An 18,201-nucleotide genomic window follows, 5' to 3' on the forward strand; every position below is an offset into this window, starting at 1 on the left:
TCTAAACTCTGTCTCTCTGGACCTGTCCCACAGTCTCTCCTCTGTCTCTCTGGACCTGTCCCACAGTCTATACTCTGTCTCTCTGGTCCTGTCCCACAGTCTATACTCTGTCTCTCTGGACCTGTCCCACAGTCTCTACTCTGTCTCTCTGGTCCTGTCCCACAGTTTATACTCTGTCTCTCTGGACCTGTCCCACAGTCTATACTCTGTCTCTCTGGTCCTGTCCCACAGTCTATACTCTGTCTCTCTGGTCCTGTCCCACAGTTTATACTCTGTCTCTCTGGACCTGTCCCACAGTCTAAACTCTGTCTCTCTGGACCTGTCCCACAGTCTCTCCTCTGTCTCTCTGGACCTGTCCCACAGTCTATACTCTGTCTCTCTGGTCCTGTCCCACAGTCTATACTCTGTCTCTCTGGACCTGTCCCACAGTCTCTACTCTGTCTCTCTGGTCCTGTCCCACAGTTTATACTCTGTCTCTCTGGACCTGTCCCACAGTCTATACTCTGTCTCTCTGGTCCTGTCCCACAGTCTATACTCTGTCTCTCTGGACCTGTCCCACAGTCTATACTCTGTCTCTCTGGTCCTGTCCCACAGTCTATACTCTGTCTCTCTGGACCTATCCCACAGTTTATACTCTGTCTCTCTGGTCCTGTCCCACAGTTTATGCTCTGTCTCTCTGGTGCTGTCCCACAGTCTGTGCTCTGTCTCTCTGGACCTGTCCCACAGTCTATACTCAGTCTCTCTGGACCTGTCCCACAGTCTATACTCTGTCTCTCTGGTCCTGTCCCACAGTCTATACTCTGTCTCTCTGGTCCTGCCCTGGTTAGACCGCACCTGGAGTACTGTGAGCAGTTCTGGGCACCGCACCTTCGGAAGGACATATTGGCCTTGGAGGGAGTGCAGCGTAGGTTTACTAGAATGATACCCGGACTTCAAGGATTAAGTTACGAGGAGAGATTACACAAATTGGGGTTGTATTCTCTAGAGTTTCGAAGGTTAAGGGGTGATCTGATCGAAGTTTATAAGATATTAAGGGGAACAGATAGGGTGGATAGAGAGAAACTATTTCCGCTGGTTGGGGATTCTAGGAGTAGGGGGCACAGTCTAAAAATTAGAGCCAGACCTTTCAGGAGTGAGATTAGAAAACATTTCTACACAAAGGGTGGTAGAAGTTTGGAACTCTCTTCCGCAAACGGCAATTGATACTAGCTCAATTGCTAAATTTAAATCTGAGATAGATAGCTTTTTGGCAACCAAAGGTATTAAGGGATATGGGCCAAAGGCAGGTATATGGAGTTAGATCACAGATCAGCCATGATCTTATCAAATGGCGGAGCAGGCACGAGGGGCTGAATGGCCTACTCCTGTTCCTATGTTCCCACAGTTTATACTCTGTCTCTCTGCTCCTGTCCCCAGGAGGTGGGGTTTGATTTTCCTGTATCATTCCCCTCATTCCCCTCCTGCCTCTATCACTCCTCCTCACTCCCCCTCCTGCCTGTATCACTCCCCCTCCTGCCTGTATCACTCCCCCTCACTCCCCCTCACCTGTCCTGCATATATCCGTTCCTGCAAATACACTCGAATCCTTGCAGCTTGTCGGTGCAGTTCTGTGTATCATCACAGTCGTGATGTCCGTTCAAACATTCGTTCTCTGGCGGGCAGGGCATGAAGGCCCAGGTTCCATCGGAGTCGCGGCAGGTCTGGGGGCCGTCTGTAGGTCACAAAAATGATCAGCAGCCCCGGGAACACAGCAAGGAGACAGAAAGCTAAAGAGCACTTCACACAGGACACAGGTTCCCCCACTGCCTGTCCCCACACAGGTCCCCCGCTGCCTGTCCCCACACAGGTCTCCCGCTGCCTGTCCCCACACAGGTCTCCCACTGCCTGTCCCCACACAGGACACAGGTCCCCCACTGCCTGTCCCCACACAGGTCCCCCACTGCCTGTCCCCACACAGGACACAGGTCCCCCACTGCCTGTCCCCACACAGGTCGCCCACTGCCTGTCCCCACACAGGTCTCCCACTGCCTGTCCCCACACAGGTCGCCCACTGCCTGTCCCCACACAGGTCGCCCACTGCCTGTCCCCACACAGGTCTCCCACTGCCTGTCCCCACACAGGTCCCCCACTGCCTGTCCCCACACAGGACACAGGTCCCCCACTGCCTGTCCCCACACAGGTCCCCCACTGCCTGTCCCCACACAGGTCCCCCACTGCCTGTCCCCACACAGGTCCCCCACTGCCTGTCCCCACACAGGTCCCCCACTGCCTGTCCCCACACAGGTCCCCCACTGCCTGTCCCCACACAGGACACAGGTCCCCCACTGCCTGTCCCCACACAGGTCGCCCACTGCCTGTCCCCACACAGGTCTCCCACTGCCTGTCCCCACACAGGTCTCCCACTGCCTCTCCCCACACAGGACACAGGACTCCATCTGCCTGTCTCCACCCAGGACACAGGACTCCATCTGCCTGTCTCCACCCAGGACCCAGGACTCCATCTGCCTGTCTCCACACAGGACCCAGGTCTCCCACTGCCTGTCCCCACACAGGTTACAGGTCTGACTGTCACCAGGAAGCTAGCCCCGCCCAGTGTACGTACCATCGTGTGGCCCACTCAGACCGCCCTGGATACACCTGCCGATCCCGTTGAGGCCTGGAGTTGAGCACCAGCCGCAGTGAGAGTGCCGGACACAGTGGGAACACTGATGGTATCGGGCACACGACAGGTTACAGCTCGACCTCAACCCCTTCAGTATCCGGCCACACATTCCGGCCGCACAACGCATCGGCATAAAACTCGGGCTCATACACTGCGGGAGAGAGAGAGAATCAGTGAGAGGGGGAGGGCCAGGGAGAGAGAATCAGTGAGAGGGGGAGGGCCAGGGAGAGAGAATCAGTGAGAGGGGGAGGGCCAGGGAGAGAGAATCAGTGAGGGAGGGAGGGCCAGGGAGAGAGAATCAGTGAGAGAGGGTGGGCCAGGGAGAGAGAATCAGTGTTGGAGGGAGGGCCAGGGAGAGAGAATCAGTGAGGGAGGGAGGGCCAGGGAGAGAGAATCAGTGAGAGGGGGAGGGCCAGGGAGAGAGAATCAGTGAGAGAGGGTGGGCCAGGGAGAGAGAATCAGTGAGGGAGGGTGGGCCAGGGAGAGAGAATCAGTGAGAGGGGGAGGGCCAGGGAGAGAGAATCAGTGAGAGGGGGAGGGCCAGGGAGAGAGAATCAGTGAGGGAGGGAGGGCCAGGGAGAGAGAATCAGTGAGAGGGGGAGGGCCAGGGAGAGAGAATCAGTGAGAGAGGGTGGGCCAGGGAGAGAGAATCAGTGAGAGGGGGAGGGCCAGGGAGAGAGAATCAGTGAGAGGGGGAGGGCCAGGGAGAGAGAATCAGTGAGAGGGGGAGGGCCAGGGAGAGAGAATCAGTGAGAGAGGGAGGGCCAGGGAGAGAGAATCAGTGATAGAGGGAGGGCCAGGGAGAGAGAATCAGTGAGAGGGGGAGGGCCAGGGAGAGAGAATCAGTGAGAGGGGGAGGGCCAGGGAGAGAGAATCAGTGAGAGGGGGAGGGCCAGGGAGAGAGAATCAGTGAGAGGGGGAGGGCCAGGGAGAGAGAATCAGTGAGAGGGGGAGGGCCAGGGAGAGAGAATCAGTGAGAGGGGGAGGGCCAGGGAGAGAGAATCAGTGAGGGAGGGAGGGCCAGGGAGAGAGAATCAGTGAGGGAGGGAGGGCCAGGGAGAGAGAATCAGTGTTAGAGGGAGGGCCAGGGAGAGAGAGAATCAGTGAGAGGGGGAGGGCCAGTGAGAGAGGGAGGGCCAGGGGGAGAGAATCAGTGAGAGGGGGAGGGCCAAGGGGAGAATCAGTGTGAGAGGGAGGGCCAGGGGGAGAATCAGTGAGAGGGGGAGGGCCAGGGAGAGAGAATCAGTGAGAGGGGGAGGGCCAGGGGGAGAGAATCAGTGAGAGAGGGAGAGGGAATCAGAGTTTCAGGGAGACCCTGTCTACAGACCCGTCCAGGGCTCTGCAGTAATTGAAAACTCTTCCATCTCTTATCCGCTGTGGTTCATTCCCCATTCCTCGCCGATTCTGAGCCAGGGTCTTACCTGCTGCAGAGACAGACTCCAGACGCATTGCTGCCATCCTCCGTCTGAGCCGTTGGAACTCAGACACTCGCCGCAGGTGGTCAGATTGTGGCACGGGGTCGGGCACGGTTCAGGTGGGCAGGATTCCACAGGCATCGGTGAGACGTTGCGCAAAGAGTGGCTGAAGCAGGTCCAATCATAGGCTGGACTGACACTGAGGATCCGACGGGTCTCACCTACAACACAAGGAGGTAACAGTGAGAGCGGGGGGTCAGTGAGAGCGGGGGGTCAGTGAGAGCGGGGGGTCAGCGAGAGCGGGGGGTCAGCGAGAGCGGGGGGTCAGCGAGAGCGGGGGGTCAGCGAGAGCGGGGGGTCGGACACTGGGGACGGTCAGTGAGAGCGGGGGGTCAGTGAGAGCGGGGGGTCAGTGAGAGCGGGGGGTCGGACACTGGGGACGGTCAGTGAGAGCGGGGGGGTCAGTGAGAGCGGAGGGTCAGTGAGAGCGGGGGGTCAGTGAGAGCGGAGGGTCAGTGAGAGCGGGGGGTCAGCGAGAGCGGGGGGTCAGCGAGAGCGGGGGGTCAGCGAGAGCGGGGGGTCAGCGAGAGCGGGGGGTCAGCGAGAGCGGGGGGTCGGACACTGGGGACGGTCAGTGAGAGCGGGGGGTCAGTGAGAGCGGGGGGTCAGTGAGAGCGGGGGGTCAGTGAGAGCGGGGGGTCAGCGAGAGCGGAGGGTCAGCGAGAGCGGGGGGTCAGCGAGAGCGGAGGGTCAGCGAGAGCGGGGGGTCAGCGAGAGCGGGGGGTCAGCGAGAGCGGGGGGTCAGCGAGAGCGGGGGGTCGGACACTGGGGACGGTCAGTGAGAGCGGAGGGTCAGTGAGAGCGGAGGGTCAGTGAGAGCGGAGGGTCAGTGAGAGCGGAGGGTCAGTGAGAGCGGAGGGTCAGTGAGAGCGGAGGGTCAGTGAGAGCGGGGGGTCAGTGAGAGCGGAGGGTCAGTGAGAGCGGAGGGTCAGTGAGAGCGGGGGGTCAGTGAGAGCGGAGGGTCAGTGAGAGCGGGGGGTCGGACACTGGGGACGGTCAGTGAGAGCGGAGGGTCGGACACTGGGGACGGTCAGTGAGAGCAGGGGGTCGGACACTGGGGACGGTCAGTGAGAGCGGAGGGTCAGACACTGGGGACGGTCAGTGAGAGCGGAGGGTCAGACACTGGGGACGGTCAGTGAGAGCGGGGGGTCAGACACTGGGGACGGTCAGTGAGAGCGGAGGGTCAGACACTGGGGACGGTCAGTGAGAGCGGGGGGTCGGACACTGGGGACGGTCAGTGAGAGCGGGGGGTCGGACACTGGGGACGGTCAGTGAGAGCGGGGGGTCGGGCACTGGGGACGGTCAGTGAGAGCAGAAGGTCAGACACTGGGGACGGTCAGTGAGAGCGGGGGGTCGGACACTGGGGACGGTCAGTGAGAGCGGGGGGTCAGACACTGGGGACGGTCAGTGAGAGCGGAGGGTCAGACACTGGGGACGGTCAGTGAGAGCGGAGGGTCAGACACTGGGGACGGTCAGTGAGAGCGGAGGGTCAGACACTGGGGACGGTCAGTGAGAGCGGGGGGTCAGACACTGGGGACGGTCAGTGAGAGCGGAGGGTCAGACACTGGGGACGGTCAGTGAGAGCGGAGGGTCAGACACTGGGGACGGTCAGTGAGAGCGGGGGGTCAGACACTGGGGACGGTCAGTGAGAGCGGAGGGTCGGACACTGGAGACGGTCAGTGAGAGCGGAGGGTCAGACACTGGGGACGGTCAGTGAGAGCGGGGGGTCGGACACTGGAGACGGTCAGTGAGAGCGGAGGGTCAGACACTGGGGACGGTCAGTGAGAGCGGAGGGTCGGACACTGGAGACGGTCAGTGAGAGCGGGGGGTCGGGCACTGGGGACGGTCAGTGAGAGCGGAGGGTCAGACACTGGGGACGGTCAGTGAGAGCGGGGGGTCGGGCACTGGGGACGGTCAGTGAGAGCGGAGGGTCAGACACTGGGGACGGTCAGTGAGAGCGGAGGGTCAGACACTGGGGACGGTCAGTGAGAGCGGAGGGTCGGTCACTGAGGCAAAGGTCGGGAGGAGGGGGCCGGGGGTCGTGGGTCGGGACGAGGGGGTCGGGGGTCGTGGGTCGGGACGAGGGGGTTGGGCGTCGGGAGGAAGGGTCGACCCTTCACCACTTCACCCCACGACCTTCTCCTCTTCCCCCCCTTGACCCTTGCCCCCTCACCCCACCAACCTTTTTTCCTCCAAGGTACTAAGAATAAGAATTTTAGCACCAGGAAAAGGCTGGGCCTGTGTGGATCCGGTGCCAGGTTTTACCCAGACCCAAAGCCCGTTGATTGTTGACACTCACCAGTGCGTTTGAATTGCCGTGTCCACATGCACTTCCCAGAAGCGGTGCACTTGCTGCAGTCGGAGGCTTCACACGATATTTCGGAGCAGTTACTCGCCATGAAGATCTCTCGCTGGTTGATGCGACAGTCGTTCTCCTTGGTACAGCTTGCGTTTGTGCTGATGCAGGCACCCTCTGGGCAGTTCGTGCACCATTTACACCTCTGGAAGGCAAAGACAGACCCTGGCTGATTCACAGGCATAACATCAGTTATTGACATTCACCCTTCAACCTCCCGAGAGATGCACAGCGTGTGAGGCCCGTGTGTGCGTGAGAGTGCGAGTGTGAGAGAGGGTGAGTGCGAGTGTGAGAGAGGGTGAGCGCGTGTCTGTGTGTGTGCGTGTACATGGGAGTGCGCTTGTGTGAGTGCGTGAGAGCAGAGGAGCACGTGTGCGAGTGCATGCGTGAGTACGTGTGTAAGCACCATTTAATCGTGCCCCATGCCATTGAATCCTGTCCCGTGCCGTCTAAATACCAGGTTTGACATGAACGCAGGACAGAGTGGTGAGAAATGGTTTAAGATCAAACACCAACAGGAGGTTGGTACCTGGACACTCACCAGTCGCTGCATTTGCCCCATGACCTTTGGGTGTCGAGCCAAACACTCACTGCACGTTTTCAAACGGCGACAGTCTTCAGAGAACTTGGGCATCGGGTCACAGAGGGAGCTTCCAGACTCAAACCCGTACCTGTCAAAGAAAGGGTTAACAACCCATAAAATGCAGCAGGATAAATCTCTCAACAGCATCTGGACAATTTGACAGAAACGACGAGAGAAATAGGAGCAGGAGTCGGCCATTCGGCCCCTCGAGCCTGCTCCGCCATTCAATAAGATCATGGCTGATCATCGACCTCAACTCCACTTTCCTGCCCGATCCCCATATCCCTTGATTCACCAAGAGCCCAGAAATCTAGGAATTATCAACATCATCAAAACGAGCTCAGCACCAATTATAACAAACCAGGGCGGGGCGGGGGGAGCAGTTTCCAGCAGGTCAATGTAGATAGTAGAACCTGGCGGGGCCAGACTTGCCAGGGTCAGAGGCTCTGGCCGGGCCAGGGCCAGACGGACCGGGGTCAGAGGCTCCGGCCGGGCCAGGGCCAGGGTCAGGGGCTCTGGCGGGGCCAGACAGGCCGGGGTCAGAGGCTCCGGCCGGGCCAGGGCCAGACGGGCCGGGGTCAGAGGCTCCGGCCGGGCCAGGGCCAGGGTCAGGGGCTCTGGCCAGGGCCAGACGGGCCGGGGTCAGTAACTGGTGCTGGTGAGGAATGAGACTGCAGGCCTGGAAAACGTCCTAAACAGAATAAATGTGAAGCAGGTGGGCAGCCTGTCGGTGAAGGGAGGATTGTCTGCTCCTACCTCTCCGCCTCGTCCGCAGACAGGCAGCTTCCATTACGGACTGAACGACACCAGACGCAGCTACTGTTGTTGCAGGCTCCTGGGTTGGTAAATATGAGACACGGGTCGACTGGGATGGAGAGAGTCACCAAGGTACCCAGTGAGACTCCTCCATATCCTGCGGAGATGTACAGCTTATTCCTCAGTGTCACGGCTGCGTGAGCGATGGATCCGTTCATTGGCTCACCAAGAATCGAGCTCCCTGCAGAGAGGTGGGAAACACAGTTAGACGACCCACCCACTACTGGTGGGTTAATGAGGTACTGTAAAGAGAGAGAGGGGGAGAGGGATAGAGGGACAGAGGGAGGGGGAGAGGGACAGAGGGAGGGGGAGAGGGACAGAGAGAGGGGGAGAGGGACAGAGAGAGGGGGAGAGGGACAGAGAGAGGGGGAGAGGGACAGAGGGAGGGGGAGAGGGACAGAGGGAGGGGAGAGGGAGGGGGAGAGGGAGGGACAGAGGGGGAGGGGAGGGACAGAGGGAGGGGGAGAGGGACAGAGGGAGGGGGAGAGGGACAGAGGGAGGGGGAGAGGGACAGAGGGAGGGGGAGAGGGACAGGGGGAGAGGGACAGGGGGAGAGGGACAGAGGGAGGGGGAGAGGGACAGGGGGAGAGGGACAGAGGGAGGGGGAGAGGGACAGGGGGAGAGGGACAGGGGGAGAGGGACAGGGGGAGAGGGACAGGGGGAGAGGGACAGGGGGAGAGGGACAGGGGGAGAGGGACAGGGGGAGAGGGACAGGGGGAGAGGGACAGGGGGAGAGGGACAGGGGGAGAGGGACAGGGGGAGAGGGACAGGGGGAGAGGGACAGGGGGAGAGGGACAGGGGGAGAGGGACAGGGGGAGAGGGACAGGGGGAGAGGGACAGGGGGAGAGGGACAGGGGGAGAGGGACAGGGGGAGAGGGACAGGGGGAGAGGGACAGGGGGAGAGGGACAGGGGGAGAGGGACAGGGGGAGAGGGACAGGGGGAGAGGGACAGGGGGAGAGGGACAGGGGGAGAGGGACAGGGGGAGAGGGACAGGGGGAGAGGGACAGGGGGAGAGGGACAGGGGGAGAGGGACAGGGGGAGAGGGACAGGGGGAGAGGGACAGGGAGGGGGGAGAGGGAGGGGGGAGGGGGAGGGACAGAGGGAGGGGTGAGGGGCAGAGGGAGGGGGAGAGGGACAGAGGGAGGGGGAGAGGGACAGAGGGAGGGGGAGAGGGACGGGAGGGGGAGAGGGACGGGAGGGGGAGAGGGACGGGGGGGGGAGAGGGACGGGGGGGGGAGAGGGACGGGGGGGGGGGGGGGAGAAGGACGGGGGGGGGGGGAGAAGGACGGGGGGGGGGGGGAGAAGGACGGGGGGGGGGGGGAGAGGGACGGGGGGGGGGGGGAGAGGGACGGGGGGGGGGGGGGAGAGGGACGGGGGGGGGGGGAGAGGGACGGGGGGAGGGGAGGGAGGGGAGGGAGGGGGAGGGGAGGGACAGAGGGAGGGGGAGGAGGGGGAGGGAGGGAGAGGGACAGAGAGAGAGAGAAGAAGAAGAAGAAGAAGAAGAAGACAGGGGGGGAGGGAGGGAGATGGGGAGGGGGAGAGAGAGGGGAGGGGGAGAAAGGAAAAGGAAGAGGGAAGAAAGGAAAAGGAAGAGGGAAGAGAGGGAAAGGAAGAGGGAGGGGAGGGAGACAGAAGGGGGAGAGAGGGAGACAGAGAGAGAGAGAGGGAGACAGACAGAGAGAGAGAGAGAGAGGGAGACAGACAGAGAGAGAGAGAGAGAGGGAGACAGACAGAGAGAGAGAGAGAGGGAGACAGACAGAGAGAGAGAGGGAGGGAGACAGAGAGGGAGGCAGACAGAGAGGGAGGCAGACAGAGAGGGAGACAGACAGAGAGGGAGACAGACAGAGAGGGAGAGAGACAGAGAGGGAGACAGACAGACAGAGACAGACCGTCCGAGATGCATAGACCGATAGAAGGGCCTCTCAGGGACAGTTTTGGGGGGGTGGGTAGAAGGGCCTCTCAGGGACAGTTCAGGGAGGAGAGGACCAGTGCCAGAGCTAAGGGCCCCATTACCAATCTCATCAAGTACTGAGTGCAGGAACTGAGTGCAGGAACGGTGAAGAGTGAAACAGCTTTAAGGACAAACAGAGCAATCGGGACAAGTGAAGAGTAGGGGGGCAGGTCGAGGAACGCGGATCGACACGTTCTCCAAACACAGGGCAAAACTTCCTTCTGATGGGAATTGTGAGCAAAGCCGCAGGGAGGCAGGTGAGGGGAACTACTGGGAACAGAGGAATAAAGAGGGAACAAGGGCAGCTCGAGCTGGAGAAACCAAACAACATTTACACAGCGCCTCTATCGCAGTGAAACGTCCCAAGGCGCTTCAGAGGAGCGTAAATCAGACAAAATTTAAGATCAAGCCACCGAAGGAGATGTTAGGGTTGGAGGCGGGGCCTTGTCTGCGATCGAGGCCATGGGAAGGAGGGGTGATGAGTGTGTACGGAGGGAGCGATTAAGGGAGGGCAGTGACCTCAGACAAGAGCCGCCAAGGGAAGTTGAGATGCGGACTGAAATCACGGAGGACGAGGGATGACTCAGTGCGGAGGCTGGGGGAGGAAAGGAGGATGCCACGGTGAGGAAGTCGGGGCAGGATTTCGAAGCAGAGGCGAGAAGGGTGGAACGAGGCGAGATGCTCAAAGGGTCAGAGAAGAGTCGGGGGGAGGAACCATTTGGTGGGAAGGACCACACGGCCATCGTGGCGGTGTGGGTGGGGAAGATGGTGGAAGCTACAGCCGGACGGGCAGCCTTCAGTAAGGGGAAAGGTTTTGCCATCGGTGAACCAAAGTTCAGTGGGATCGCCACTCTGAGGTCTGTGGTGGAATAACCCAAGGCAACCAGTGAAAACAAAAAGGGATTTGATAGAGCAGATGTTCCCACTGGTAGAAGGGTCGGTAACCAGAGGACACAGATTTAAGCCAATTGGCAAACGAGCCAGAGGGGAGAGGAGGAAAATTATTTTGCATCGAGTTGTTCTGATCTGGAATGCGCTGCCTGAAAGGGCGGTGGAAGCAGATTCAATAATAACTCTCAAAAGGGAATTGGAAAATACATGAAGGGATAAAAATTGCAGGGCAATGGGAAAGAGACAAATTGGACAGCACCTTCAGAGAGTCATGATGGGCCAAAATGGCCCCCTCCTTATAGTATTATAGTAGGTACAGTACAGGAAGAGGCCATTCGCCCATCATGCCTGCCGGCTCTTTGAAGATACTATCCAATTAGTCCCACTCCCCCGCTCTTGCCCCATTGCCCTGCAATTTTTTTCCTTTCAACTATTTATCCAATTCCCTTTTGAAAGTTACGATTGAATCTGCTTCCACCGCCCTTTCAGGCACAAATCGCAGGGATCAGTGCTGGGAGATGGACTGAGTCAGTTATTATGAAACATACCTGTGTTATTTGGTATGCTCCAGGTGCCCCCACACCAGTGTTATTTGGTATGCTCCAGGTGCCCCCAGACCTGTGTTATTTGGTATGATCCAGGTGCCCCCAGACCTGTGTTATTTGGTATGATCCAGGTGCGCCCACACCTGTGTTATTTGGTATGATCCAGGTGCCCCCACACCTGTTATTTGGTATGATCCAGGTGCCCCCACACCTGTTATTTGGTATGATCCAGGTGCCCCCAGACCTGTGTTATTTGGTATGATCCAGGTGCCCCCACACCTGTGTTATTTGGTATGATCCAGGTGCCCCCAGACCTGTGTTATTTGGTATGATCCAGGTGCGCCCACACCTGTGTTATTTGGTATGATCCAGGTGCCCCCACACCTGTTATTTGGTATGATCCAGGTGCCCCCACACCTGTTATTTGGTATGATCCAGGTGCCCCCATACCTGTGTTATTTGGTGTAATCCAGGTGTTGCAGTTGACCTGATAAAATAAGATGTCCGCACTGAAGTCATCCTGCTCAGTGCGACCGCCCGCCACCACCATCGTATCGCGGAACAGCGCGGCAACATGGAAAAACCGGGGCAGGGGCTACAAACAAAGGAAAACCAGGAACGATTAAAGACGGATTGAACCTTTTACCGATTTGCCGTGAAAGTTGCGAATTCTATTCTCCACACGTGTCCCTCAGTAATGGAATTCTATTCTCCACACGTGTCCCTCAGTAATGGAATTCTATTCTCCACACGTGTCCCTCAGTAATGGAATTCTATTCTCCACACGTCCCCTCAGTAATGGAATTCTATTCTCCACACGTGTCCCTCAGTAATGGAATTCTATTCTCCACACGTGTCCCTCAGTCATGGAATTCTATTCTCCACACGTCCCCCTCAGTAATGGAATTCTATTCTCCACACGTCCCCTCAGTAATGGAATTCTATTCTCCACACGTGTCCCTCAGTAATGGAATTCTATTCTCCACACGTGTCCCTCAGTAATGGAATTCTATTCTCCACACGTGTCCCTCAGTAATGGAATTCTATTCTCCACACGTCCCCTCAGTAATGGAATTCTATTCTCCACACGTGTCCCTCAGTAATGGAATTCTATTCTCCACACGTCCCCCTCAGTAATGGAATTCTATTCTCCACACGTGTCCCTCAGTAATGGAATTCTATTCTCCACACGTCCCCTCAGTAATGGAATTCTATTCTCCACACGTCCCCCTCAGTAATGGAATTCTATTCTCCACACGTGTCCCTCAGTAATGGAATTCTATTCCCCACACGTGTCCCTCAGTAATGGAATTCTATTCTCCACACGTGTCCCTCAGTAATGGAATTCTATTCTCCACACGTCCCCTCAGTAATGGAATTCTATTCTCCACACGTGTCCCTCAGTAATGGAATTCTATTCTCCACACGTGTCCCTCAGTAATGGAATTCTATTCTCCACACGTGTCCCTCAGTAATGGAATTCTATTCTCCACACGTCCCCTCAGTAATGGAATTCTATTCTCCACACGTCCCCTCAGTAATGGAATTCTATTCTCCACACGTGTCCCTCAGAAATGGAATTCTATTCTCCACACGTGTCCCTCAGTAATGGAATTCTATTCTCCACACGTCCCCTCAGTAATGGAATTCTATTCTCCACACGTGTCCCTCAGAAATGGAATTCTATTCTCCACACGTGTCCCTCAGTAATGGAATTCTATTCTCCACACGTCCCCTCAGTAATGGAATTCTATTCTCCACACGTGTCCCTCAGAAATGGAATTCTATTCTCCACACGTGTCCCTCAGTAATGGAATTCTATTCTCCACACGTCCCCTCAGTAATGGAATTCTATTCTCCACACGTGTCCCTCAGTAATGGAATTCTATTCTCCACACGTCCCCTCAGTAATGGAATTCTATTCTCCACACGTGTCCCTCAGTAATGGAATTCTATTCTCCACACGTGTCCCTCAGAAATGGAATTCTATTCTCCACACGTGTCCCTCAGTAATGGAATTCTATTCCCCACACGTGTCCCTCAGGAATGGAATTCTATTCTCCACACGTGTCCCTCAGTAATGGAATTCTATTCTCCACACGTGTCCCTCAGAAATGGAATTCTATTCTCCACACGTCCCCTCAGTAATGGAATTCTATTCTCCACACGTCCCCTCAGTAATGGAATTCTATTCTCCACACGTGTCCTTCAGTAATGGAATTCTATTCTCCACACGTCCCCCTCAGTAATGGAATTCTATTCTCCACACGTGTCCTTCAGTAATGGAATTCTATTCTCCACACGTCCCCTCAGTAATGGAATTCTATTCTCCACACGTGTCCCTCAGTAATGGAATTCTATTCTCCACACGTCCCCTCAGTAATGGAATTCTATTCTCCACACGTGTCCCTCAGTAATGGAATTCTATTCTACACACGTGTCCCTCAGTAATGGAATTCTATTCTCCACACGTCCCCTCAGTAATGGAATTCTATTCTCCACACGTCCCCTCAGTAATTGAATTCTATTCTCCACACGTGTCCCTCAGTAATGGAATTCTATTCTCCACACGTGTCCCTCAGTCATGGAATTCTATTCTCCACACGTGTCCCTCAGCAATGGAATTCTATTCTCCACACGTGTCCCTCAGTCATGGAATTCTATTCTCCACACGTCCCCCTCAGTAATGGAATTCTATTCTCCACACGTGTCCCTCAGTAATGGAATTCTATTCTCCACACGTGTCCCTCAGTCATGGAATTCTATTCTCCACACGTGTCCCTCAGTAATGGAATTCTATTCTCCACACGTGTCCCTCAGTCATGGAATTCTATTCTCCACACGTGTCCCTCAGTAATGGAATTCTATTCTCCACACGTCCCCTCAGTAATGGAATTCTATTCTCCACACGTGTCCCTCAGTAATGGAATTCTATTCTCCACACGTCCCCTCAGTAATGGAATTCTATTCTCCACACGTGTCCCTCAGTAATGGAATTCTATTCTCCACACGTGTCCCTCAGTCATGGAATTCTATTCTCCACACGTGTCCCTCAGCAATGGAATTCTATTCTCCACACGTGTCCATCAGTAATGGAATTCTATTCTCCACACGTGCCCTCAGTAATGGAATTCTATTCTCCACACGTGCCCTCAGTAATGGAATTCAATTCTCCACACGTGTCCCTCAGTAATGGAATTCTATTCTCCACACGTGTCCCTCAGTAATGGAATTCAATTCTCCACACGTGTCCCTCAGTAATGGAATTCTATTCTCCACACGTCCCCTCAGTCATGGAATTCTATTCTCCACACGTCCCCTCAGTAATGGAATTCTATTCTCCACACGTGTCCCTCAGTAATGGAATTCTATTCTCCACACGTCCCCTCAGTAATGGAATTCTATTCTCCACACGTGTCCCTCAGGAATGGAATTCAATTCTCCACACGTGTCCCTCAGTAATGGAATTCTATTCTCCACACGTGTCCCTCAGTAATGGAATTCTATTCTCCACAAGTCCCCTCAGTAATGGAATTCTATTCTCCACACGTGTCCGTCAGTAATGGAATTCTATTCTCCACACGTGTCCCTCAGTAATGGAATTCCATTCTCCAGACGTCCCCTCAGTAATGGAATTCTATTCTCCACACGTGTCCCTCAGTAATGGAATTCCATTCTCCACACGTCCCCTCAGTAATGGAATTCTATTCTCCACACGTGTCCCTCAGTAATGGAATTCTATTCTCCACACGTGTCCCTCAGTAATGGAATTCTATTCTCCACACGTCCCCTCAGTAATGGAATTCTATTCTCCACACGTGTCCCTCAGTAATGGAATTCTATTCTCCACACATGTCCCTCAGGAATGGAATTCAATTCTCCACACGTGTCCCTCAGTAATGGAATTCTATTCTCCGCACGTGTCCCTCAGTAATGGAATTCTATTCTCCACACGTGTCCCTCAGTAATGGAATTCCATTCTCCACACGTGTCCCCTCAGTAATGGAATTCTATTCTCCACACGTCCCCTCAGTAATGGAATTCTATTCTCCACACGTGTCCCTCAGTAATGGAATTCTATTCTCCACACGTGTCCCTCAGTAATGGAATTCTATTCTCCACACGTCCCCTCAGTAATGGAATTCTATTCTCCACACGTGTCCCTCAGTAATGGAATTCTATTCTCCGCACGTCCCCTCAGTAATGGAATTCTATTCTCCACACGTGTCTCTAAGTGATGGAATTCTATTCTCCACACGTGTCCCTCAGTAATGGAATTCTATTCTCCACACGTCCCCTCAATAACGGAATTCTATTCTCCACACGTGTCCCTCAGTAATGGAATTCTATTCTCCACACGTGTCCCTCAGTAATGGAATACTATTCTCCGCACGTCCCCTCAATAACGGAATTCTATTCTCCACACGTGTCCCTCAGTAATGGAATTCTATTCTCCACACGTCCCCTCAATAACGGAATTCTATTCTCCACACGTGTCCCTCAGTAATGGAATTCTATTCTCCGCACGTCCCCTCAGGAATGGAATTCTATTCTCCACACGTCCCCTCAGTAATGGAATTCTATTCTCCACACGTGTCCCTCAGTAATGGAATTCTATTCTCCACACGTGTCTCTCAGTAATGGAATTCTATTCTCCACACGTGTCCCTCAGCAATGGAATTCTACTCTCCACACGTGTCCCTCAGTAATGGAATTCTACTCTCCACACGTGTCCCTCAGTAATGGAATTCTATTCTCCACACGTCCACTCAGGAATGGAATTCTATTCTCCACACGTGTCCCTCAGTAATGGAATTCTATTCTCCACACGTCCCCTCAATAATGGAATTCTATTCTCCACACGTGTCCCTCAGTAATGGAATTCTATTCTCCACACGTGTCCCTCAGTAATGGAATTCTATTCTCCACACGTGTCCCTCAGTAATGGAATTCTATTCTCCACATGTCCCCTCAGTAATGGAATTCTATTCTCCACACGTGTCCCTCAGTAATGGAGTTCTGTTCTCCACACGTCCCCTCAGTAATGGAATTCTATTCTCCACACGTGTCCCTCAGGAATGGAATTCCATTCTCCACACGTGTCTCTCAGTAATGGAATTCTATTCTCCACACGTCCCCTCAGTAATGGAATTCTACTCTCCACACGTGTCCCTCAGTAATGGAATTCTATTCTCCACACGTCCCCTCAGTAATGGAATTCTATTCTCCACACGTGTCCCTCAGTAATGGAATTCTACTCTCCACACGTGTCCCTCAGTAATGGAATTCTATTCTCCACACGTCCACTCAGTAATGGAATTCTATTCTCCACACGTGTCCCTCAGTAATGGAATTCTATTCTCCACACGTCCCCTCAATAATGGAATTCTATTCTCCACACGTGTCCCTCAGTAATGGAATTCTATTCTCCACACGTGTCCCTCAGTAATGGAATTCTATTCTCCACACGTGTCCCTCAGTAATGGAATTCTATTCTCCACATGTCCCCTCAGTAATGGAATTCTATTCTCCACACGTGTCCCTCAGTAATGGAATTCTATTCTCCACACGTGTCCCTCAGTAATGGAGTTCTGTTCTCCACATGTCCCCTCAGTAACGGAATTCTATTCTCCACACGTGTCCCTCAGTAATGGAATTCTATTCTCCACACGTCCCCTCAGTAACGGAATTCTATTCTCCACACGTGTCTCTCAGTCATGGAATTCTATTCTCCACACGTGTCCCTCAGTCATGGAATTCTATTCTCCGCACGTGTCCCTCAGTAATGGAATTCTATTCTCCACATGTGTCCCTCAGTAATGGAATTCAATTCTCCACACGTGTCCCTCAGTAATGGAATTCTATTCTCCACACGTGTCCCTCAGTAATGGAATTCTATTCTCCGCACGTCCCCTCAGTAATGGAATTCTATTCTCCACACGTCCCCTCAGTAATGGAATTCTATTCTCCACACGTCCCCCTCAGTAATGGAATTCTATTCTCCACACGTGTCTCTCAGTAATGGAATTCTATTCTCCACACGTGTCTCTCAGTAATGGAATTCTATTCTCCACACGTGTCCCTCAGTAATGGAATTCTATTCTCCACACGTCCCCCTCAGTAATGGAATTCTATTCTCCACACGTGTCCCTCAGTAATGGAATTCTATTCTCCACACGTGTCCCTCAGTAATGGAATTCTATTCTCCACACGTCCCCCTCAGTAATGGAATTCTATTCTCCACACGTCCCCCTCAGTAATGGAATTCTATTCTCCACACGTCCCCCTCAGTAATGGAATTCTATTCTCCACACGTCCCCCTCAGTAATGGAATTCTATTCTCCACACGTGTCCCTCAGTAATGGAATTCTATTCTCCACACGTCCCCCTCAGTAATGGAATTCAATTCTCCACACGTGTCCCTCAGTAATGGAATTCTATTCTCCACACGTGTCCCTCAGTAATGGAATTCTATTCTCCGCACGTCCCCTCAGTAATGGAATTCTATTCTCCACACGTGTCCCTCAGTAATGGAATTCTATTCTCCACACGTGTCCCTCAGTAATGGAATTCTATTCTCCACACGTCCCCCTCAGTAATGGAATTCTATTCTCCACACGTGTCTCTCAGTAATGGAATTCTATTCTCCACACGTGTCTCTCAGTAATGGAATTCTATTCTCCACACGTCCCCTCAGTAATGGAATTCTATTCTCCACACGTCCCCTCAGTAATGGAATTCTATTCTCCACACGTGTCTCTCAGTAATGGAATTCTATTCTCCACACGTGTCCCTCAGTAATGGAATTCTATTCTCCACACGTGTCCCTCAGTAATGGAATTCTATTCTCCACACGTCCCCCTCAGTAATGGAATTCTATTCTCCACACGTGTCCCTCAGTAATGGAATTCTATTCTCCAC

At 54.5% G+C, this 18,201-nt stretch overlaps 1 protein-coding gene across 1 annotated transcript in view; it reads right to left on the bottom strand.

Moving 5' to 3' along the window:
• Positions 1 to 18,201, bottom strand: part of LOC137315386 (multiple epidermal growth factor-like domains protein 8) — a 105,544-nt gene that overhangs the window by 17,174 nt on the left and 70,169 nt on the right. Inside the window, exons 6-12 of the mRNA XM_067980108.1 lie at positions 11,731 to 11,875; positions 7,833 to 8,073; positions 7,035 to 7,164; positions 6,437 to 6,638; positions 4,084 to 4,298; positions 2,603 to 2,813; positions 1,546 to 1,711 (exon numbers count right to left, since the gene is read on the bottom strand). Of these exons, the coding sequence (XP_067836209.1) occupies positions 1,546 to 1,711; positions 2,603 to 2,813; positions 4,084 to 4,298; positions 6,437 to 6,638; positions 7,035 to 7,164; positions 7,833 to 8,073; positions 11,731 to 11,875 (1,310 nt within the window). The remainder of the gene's footprint in view (positions 1 to 1,545; positions 1,712 to 2,602; positions 2,814 to 4,083; positions 4,299 to 6,436; positions 6,639 to 7,034; positions 7,165 to 7,832; positions 8,074 to 11,730; positions 11,876 to 18,201) is intronic.

The sequence above is a fragment of the Heptranchias perlo genome, unplaced genomic scaffold, assembly GCF_035084215.1.
Source record: "Heptranchias perlo isolate sHepPer1 unplaced genomic scaffold, sHepPer1.hap1 HAP1_SCAFFOLD_544, whole genome shotgun sequence".
In the NCBI taxonomy this organism is placed as follows: domain Eukaryota; kingdom Metazoa; phylum Chordata; class Chondrichthyes; order Hexanchiformes; family Hexanchidae; genus Heptranchias; species Heptranchias perlo.